General features: G+C 51.7%; 1 protein-coding gene across 2 annotated transcripts in view; it reads right to left on the bottom strand.

The window, feature by feature from the left end:
* Positions 1-3472: 3472 nt before the first annotated feature.
* The window catches only part of LOC129667371 (zinc finger protein 345-like), an 11828-nt gene continuing 7377 nt past the window's right edge, over positions 3473-7923 (bottom strand). For both annotated transcript variants that reach the window (XM_055594990.1, XM_055594991.1), the window contains exon 5: positions 3473-7220. In XM_055594990.1, coding sequence (XP_055450965.1) covers positions 5134-7220 — 2087 coding nt within the window. In that variant the 3' untranslated portion in view covers positions 3473-5133. The remainder of the gene's footprint in view (positions 7221-7923) is intronic.

Below are 7923 nucleotides of genomic sequence, written 5' to 3'. Positions count from 1 at the left end.
ACTCAATCTTTTTTCAAAAACGACTTCCCCAGGTGAAAACACAACAAAGCAGCTTAACAAGCAGCTCTCCACAGCACAGTGTGAGTCCTGGTGATCCGACTCAGCTGTCAAGCTTGGCCGCTTTAGCCAACACACGCTTTAGGTGTGTCGCTTTAGCAAGAGGCCATGTGCGTCCAGGTGCCGGGTCACCTGGAGGCTGCCGGGTCACCTGGAGCATCCGGGGCTGTCTCTCAGGCTGGCTCTGTCGGTAGCTTGGTAGCTTCGTCCCACGGCTCTCCACACTAGTGCATCAACGCTGTGTGCAGTGGATCAGGGCCTTTGGAGGTAGGAGTTGCTGACGCTGCACTTGCTGTTCACTGAGTAAGGCCTCCGAAAGGCCTACCGCAAGACTTTTCCTCAACAACCCTCTCCTCCCCACAGAATCCAGGCAATGTTCCAGGTGAAATGAGATTATGTGGTGTAACATCAGGGATGCCAGGAAATAACAGTTAAATAGGGGCGAGTCAATCAAATTAAAGAGCTCCGTAATATGGGGCACTTTGTATGTCCACGATGAATAATAGTTCAGAAAGGACAAACGTTTAAGAAATCTGTATAATAAATAAATGAATGCTCGAAGGAATAAATAAAAGATTTTACGACAGCAAATGTGGTTGGGAAAAAGTTAAAATGGAATTGCTGGGTCATTCCAGTTCTCAAGTAACTTCAGCAAGAAATTACGGAAGCGTTTCATAGTGTGACAGGTATGTATCGAACGGTATATGGTCTTACAGCCTTATTCACAGGCTTCCGTTAAGCCCTGCACTTTCCTATCACAGAGACCGGACGGCAGATGTTATATTTCGCTATCCTCGACTTTACCATGATCCCAATTTTCTCAGGGTCCTCAAAAAAAAAAAAAAAAATGCTGTTGCCCCGAGACAGCAGGAAGCTGCTGGCCGGCATATCCTTAAGCCTGCATTGACTCTACCCACGTCTTGTGTCACGGAGGTGGCTGCTTGGTATGGAGTGATCCATGACCTGGCATACAACGAAAGGGAAAGGGTCGCTTGGATCCGCCTACAGAACAGGAAGGATAGTGATGGGGATGGCCTCCTGCACTGTGTGTTCTGATGCTGATTTCTGTGCCCGAGATCTGGCTGCAGTCTGGACACCGTCACTGTCGTGTCTACAAAGACTCTCGTGTCTCAGTGTTGTGTAAGAATTGTTCTCCATCCTCTCTGACGGGTTAACACAGGAGCTCATCAGCCTACAGCTGGGCAGAGAGACCCGGAGGCAGGGCTTCTGATCCCAGTCAAGGGGTCTCAGGTGGGGACCGGAAAAGGAGAAGAGAGGGAGAGGAGGAGGTCGCCATGAGTTCATCTTGAGGATGCACAGATGGAGCAGAAGCAGCCAACGAGAGAGTAAGACGGCGAGAAACACAGGGCACAGGGAACACTGGGAAGTAGACAGGCTAGTGTAGACCGGTTAAAAAAGGTCAGCATCTGTCCAGCTGTAGCGTTTGAAAGCTTATTAATAAATCTAGTATGTCCCTGTGTCATTATTTGGGAGCTAGAATGGGTCTTTAAAAAAACTATATGGATCTCTGTCAGTTTGAGGACAGCCTGGTATACAAAGCGACAGGCCAGGAGAGCCAAGGCTACACAGAGAAACCCTGTCTCAAACAAACGCTCTATTTTTACTGAATAGCCCGTCTGATCATTACGGAAACTCTCCCTCAAACTCAGCATTAGAACGCCTCTCCTCCTCAAAAGGAAATACCTATCCTCATCCTCCTTAAAGCACATATTTTGAGTTAATGTTTATAGGATGCTAATACTCATGCCATTCTTTTCAAGTAAATGCCAGGTGGGTTTGTTTTCTGTTCTTCTATAGAAATTTCTTAACAGAGCATCCTTTCAGCTCGTGTGCATCTGTGTACATCATGGATGTGCCAGAGAACATCGAATCCCCTGCAACTATAGTTATAGACATTTGTGAGCTGCTATGTGGGTGCCTGGAGTTGAACCTGGGTCCTCTGCATAAACAAATTTTCTTAACCACCGAGCCATCCATCTCTCCAGGCCCATCTACCAGCATTTTCAAAGTTATCAGTGTTTCAGGGTCTTTCCCACCTTCGTGTGTGTGTGTGTGTGAAAAAGCTTTGTTAAAAACACATGAAGCATGTGAGCTCAGCATACACAGCTCCACACAGGTGACAATACACTGTGGGTGGCTCAGGACGAAAGGCCCCCCCATGGCCCTGCTCTGTGGGATGGATCTGGGCCGGTCACAAAGGTGAAGAAGTTTAGCGGAGACCGGCGGTGCACAGTGGCCCTTGGGGTCAAACTCCTGATGATCAGATCTGTTCCTTAAAGCGTGGGACTCCGAGCCGCGCTGTCACCGCCAGCTACGGCAGCTCGGGGCTGGGGCTGTAACAATGTGGGGTCCTGTTTGGAGATAAACACTCATGCCTGAGCCTGTCTGGCACCTGTGGCATCCAAAAAATCACTTCCAGCAGCTCCTAGGCCCTTGCAAACCATCTTTCCCCTGATATTTAGGCTATTAATACCTCTTTGTCCATTTCAACCAGTTTTTTTTTTTTTTAATTTTATTTTTTCCGAGTATTAGCATCTTGTCTGCACTCATGAGCTTTCACCACGTGATGACCTGATTGCACAGGACTGACCCTGCCAACATTCCATCTTGGACCTTTGAGGTCACAGCTGTTGGGGGTGAGGGTCATTTTTCTTCAGTGGTGTTGCCACCCACACCAACGCTCACACAGTCCTAACTAAACTCAGTAGGTCACACACAGAGACCTGAAGGCGGGAGAGGACTTGTTGCGAAGAGGGAAAGGGGAGGCAGGGCAAATATGGTCAGAATATATTACGTACATGCATGAAATTAGCAGAAAATAAAAAAATACTTTAAACTCATTGTTATTCCGTGCCATCTTGGAATTGGCAGCTCTTTTCTAAACTGAACTTGACACACACACATTATCACCGACTGTCCCGACCTGCCAGGCCCCCCGAGTGCTGACACCGACGTTTTATTAATCTGAAGGCTTGGCCTCAGCGTAGGCTTGCTCTCATCTAGCTTGTGTAGCTTAAATGAACTTGTTTCTTTACTCTGCAGTCCACCATATGCTGTTTCCTCTCCTCAGCACCTGTTTCTTCCTCCACATCTGGCTGGTGATTCCCCTGCCTGATTCTTTCTCAGAGTTCCCATCTCTGCCGGCTGTCCCGCCTAGCCTCTCCTGCTTTGCTATAGGCCACTCAGCTCTTTAGTAAACCAAACAGAAGGTGACGAGAAGATATTTACAAAAAACTGACACGGGAGGTACTTCACAAAAATACCACCACCAAAGTATGGCCTGTTCTCAGTTCTCTGTCCAGAAACCAGCATCTGAATAATACAAAGACACCTTTACACCACGCACAAGGGATTATCCCAACAAACAACCAATAAGTAATCTTGAAAAATTAAATCTGGTAAATATGAATGAATATGGCTTTATTACAGTAAAGATACGACAAAATTATCCCGGGTTGTACAGTTCATAGATGACGGTAACTTCAGAATGACATGCACAGGAAATGACTTAAATGTCCTACATGTACATTTACCCACCGTCGCTCAACCCACAGTACCCAAAGGCACCCAGAACTGCACCTGCACGACACTTGGTACTGAACTAAACATACACCCGCGCCCATCAGAACCGCCATCCACCCACAAAAAGTAGCTAGCGCCACCTTTGCCTTCAAAGGTTTACCTCTTTTGTGATTTTTTTATTTACTTTTGTAAATGAAACTTTTCAAATATAAGAATTACCCTAAAGAACCCTACAGGTTTTCCACAGGATTTTTCTGTATCTTCTGTAGCCTTAGTTGAACATGGCTTTCTTTCTCCTTTCAGACAGCCTCATGAATTCCTGGCTGGCCTTGTGTTCACTGTGGTCACAGGCTTGACCCTCAGCTTCTGAGTGATGGGGTTACAGCATGTGCCACGCCTGGTTACTCAGTGCTGGGTCAAACTCATGCACGCCAGGCAAGCCCTCCACCAACCGAGCTGCACCTCCGGCCCTCACAGAACTTCTGAAATGCAACTCTGATTTCTTTTTATGCTCCTGGACTTTCTATGTTGCATTTAAAAACAAGCACTTCTAAGTTTTTCTGGAAAATAAGTGATCCACATATAAAAATCATCTTGCATTTTACACTGTTACACGCCACTGTAAATACTCTAAGATCGAGCCATCTGCCTCTTCTAACGCCTCCTCACGGCACATCAATCAACCAGCCGCAGAGCTTTTCCCCAAGTAAGCACAGACTACCTCATGACTCTGGATGACAGACACGTTATTTTGCCAAAAGGTCTTCTAGTATTACCTATAAGGGGTTTTTGAAAAGAAATTAATGAGTTAGAAATAAATTAGTTTTTGTGTCACAAGATATAGTAGTGAATAAACGGTTTCTCAACCTATTTATCTTCGTGGGTTTCCGTGGGTTTCCTCCAAAGTGAGGGCTGGGGAAGCAGCTGAGAAACAAGAGCACTTGTGTGCACGCAGGGGCTCTGGGTTTCACACCACACGAAAGCATTATTTATGTCCAGCTGTTGACCCAAGTTTACATAACTGCTAAATCACTTTTTCATGGGGCTCTGCATCAGTGTGAGTTTCCTGTCACACGAGAGGCCGGGCCAAGACAAAAGATTTTCCACATTCCTTGGGTATACACTCTATAAAGCTGTGAATCTAAAGGCCATTTCTGCATTCTTTTGTCTCCTTTATTTTCTCTCTATAGAATCGTGAACAAATGTTACCACATTCCTTGAATTCAGCTTTCTTAGCTGGCATGATCTTAGAGATGTCTAGCAACTTCTGACCCAGGAAGAAAGGTCTTCCCATGGTCCTTATGTTCAGTTTCCTCTCCTGCATTTTCTCGCTTTGAGCAAGGTGGGAACCTAAGCAAGCCTCCATACGGCTCACTTACACTTGCCGGATTTCCTAGCACCGTGGGCTGACTGACATGGACAGAGGCCTGAGTTACAGCTGAAGGCTTTCCCAGATCTCGTGGATTTCCTACGAATGTGGAATGCTGGCGCTGCGGAAGAGACACAGAGGCAGGCTTTCCCAAGACCCCCGCCTTAGCTGGGCTTCTCGTTCTCGTCCGCATAACCCCCCTGCCGCTGGCTGAGCTGAGCCAGGAGCAGGATCTTGCCCACACTCCTCAGGTTGATCAGATTGTTCACCAGTGTGAACTCTCTCATGTTCAACAGCACCTGGCTGCCGGCCAGGGCCTCGCCCACCTTCGTGGCGTCCTTGGGCTGCTCGGCGCTGTGAATCCTCTGATGTTTGATGAGATGTGACTGCTGGATGAAGGCCTTGCCACACTCACTGCACTCGTAGGGCCGCTCGCCGGTGTGGATCCTGTGGTGGCGAGCGAGGTCCGAGGCGGACGCGAACGCCTTCCAGCACTCCTGACACTTGTAGGGCTTCTCGCCGGTGTGGAGTCTGTGATGGCGAGTGAGCTCTGAGCTGTAGCGGAAGGCCTTCGGGCACTCCTCGCACTGAAAGCGCTTCTCCCTGGCGCGGACGGCCCGGAGCTCGCTGCCGCCGGCGTGCCAGCCCGGGTCGTCGCTGTGCTCCTTGCGGCCATGCGGCGTCTCGGCGGTCTGAGGCCGGGGGAGCTCCGGATGGCGAAGGCAGGCCTCTCCGCCCTCCTCAGCGCCCCACCCCTGCTCACCACCGCGGGCCTGGGGGCGGTGAGGGGCGTCTGGGCCGGGGCCGACGCGGGGGCCGGCACCCAGCCCCGGGACGGCCTTGCTGTGGCTCTTCCGATGCTGGGTCAGGTGCGCCCCGCGGGTGAAGGCCTTGCCGCACTCCTGGCACACGTAGGGCTTCACCCCGGTGTGGACCCTCTGGTGCCGGCCGAGGTCCGACCTGCAGATGAAGCCCTTCCCGCACTCCTGGCACACGTAGGGCTTCTCCCCGGTGTGGATCTTGCGGTGGCGCGCCAGGTCGGACGGGCAGCGGAAGGCCTTGTGGCAGTCGGCGCACTTGGACGGCGTCTCCCGGCGGTGCAGCTTCCGGAGGCCGCTCACGATGGCGCGCAGGCCGAAGGCCCGGCCGCACGCCCCGCACGCGAACGCCGCCCCGGCGAGGCCCGCCGCCGCGCGCCCGGGCTCGGCGGCCGCCAGCAGGGCCTTCCCGTTCTCCTTGTCCTCGAGGAGCCGGTCCCCGAGGTGGAGGAGCTGCCGCTGCGTGTGGCCCAGGGCGGAGCTGAAGGAGCGCCGGCACTCGGCGCACCGGGGCGGCCGCGCCCCCGCGTGCGCGTGCGTGCGCCGGTGCTGGCTCAGCTGCGAGCCGCAGGCGAAGGCGCGGCCGCACTCGGCGCAGGCGTACGGCTTCTCCCCGGTGTGCGTGCGCTGGTGCTTGATGAGGTGCGACTGCTGGATGAAGGCGCGGCCGCACTCGGCGCACGCGTACGGCTTCTCCCCGGTGTGGATCCTCTCGTGGCGCGTCAGGTCGGAGCCGCAGCCGAAGGCCTTGCCGCAGGCCCCGCAGCCGTAGGGCCTCTCCCCGGTGTGGGTGCGCAGGTGCCGCGTCAGGTCGGAGCTGTAGTTGAAGGCCTTGCCGCACTCCTTGCACGCGTACGACTTCTCGCCGCTGTGGGCGCGCGCGTGCACGCTGAGGAGCGAGTGGAAGCGGAAGGCCTTGCCGCACTCCCTACACTGGAAGGGCTTCTCCCCCGTGTGGATGCGCCTGTGGCCGGCGAGGCTGGACCGGAAACTGAAGGCCTTGCCACACTCGTCACACCGGAACGCCTTCTTGCCGGCGCGAAGGGCGCGGTGCGGGGCGAGCTTTGAGCCGGCAGGAAAGGTCTTCCCACGCTTCGTGTCTTCCCCGAGTTTGTCACCCGCGTGAACGAGCTGTAGTGAAGTGGGATCTGGGGCAAAACTGAAGGGTTTTTCAGACTTAAACTCATCTGCTTTCTGTCCTGTGTTCAGTCCTGGACACGGACTAAAAGCTGTGAGCAGATTCGAAAAGGGCCCCTTCTCGTCTTGATCCCCCTGTGTTCCAGCCTCGCCTTTGCCTTCCCCGCCAGCTCTAGGACACAAACCTTTAAGACTATGGTCTGTATCCATCTCCATCACTTCCCACTGGGATAACCGATTTGCACATGTGTTATTTTTGGGTAGGACTTTCTTCATCTGCCACACGGAATCTGGATCTGGAAGGTAAGAATATAAATATATACTGTTTTATTACCCATAAAGAAAAAAATTGCCCTCAAAAGTGCATGTTAAAAAGTAATGTCTTAAATAAAAGTCAGGTGCGGTGGCGCACGCCTGTGATCTCAGCACCAGGGAGGTGGAGGCAGGCGGATCTCTGTGAGTTCGAGGCCAGCTTGGTCTACAAAGTGAGTCCAGGACAGCCAAGGCTACACAGAGAAACCCTGTCTTGAAAATAACAAAAAAAACCACCCACCAACCAAACAAACAGAAAAAACTCTCAAAAAAACAAAACAATAACAATAAAACCTGAAATTTGGACAACATTAAAAAGGACAAAAAAATAAACAAATTTCAGAGAGCTAATTTCAAAGGGTGGAGAGAGGGAGGTGCTTGGAACGGACTAAGATTTTATAAATCGAGGGGACAAGAAGCACAAATAACTATCGTTATTGTCATTATCATTATTGTTGTTATATGTGTGGGGAAACAGACTGTAGGCCTGCACATGTCACGGCAGAAAGCACTATGGGTGTTGGGGGAACCAAGGGGAGGCACAAGCCACGGCTGACATGTGCAAGTCACCGTGTGCGCACGCGTGCCTGTGTGTGCATGTGGCTGGCTGGCTGTGGGCACACACAAGCCACAGCAGAGTTCTGGAAGTCACTGTGTGTGTGTGTGTGTGTGTGTGTGTGTGTGTGT

The sequence above is a fragment of the Psammomys obesus genome, unplaced genomic scaffold (genome assembly GCF_907164565.1).
Source record: "Psammomys obesus unplaced genomic scaffold, mPsaObe1.curated_primary_1811, whole genome shotgun sequence".
NCBI classification, from domain to species: domain Eukaryota; kingdom Metazoa; phylum Chordata; class Mammalia; order Rodentia; family Muridae; genus Psammomys; species Psammomys obesus.
This window is presented reverse-complemented; position numbering and strand designations above follow the sequence as displayed.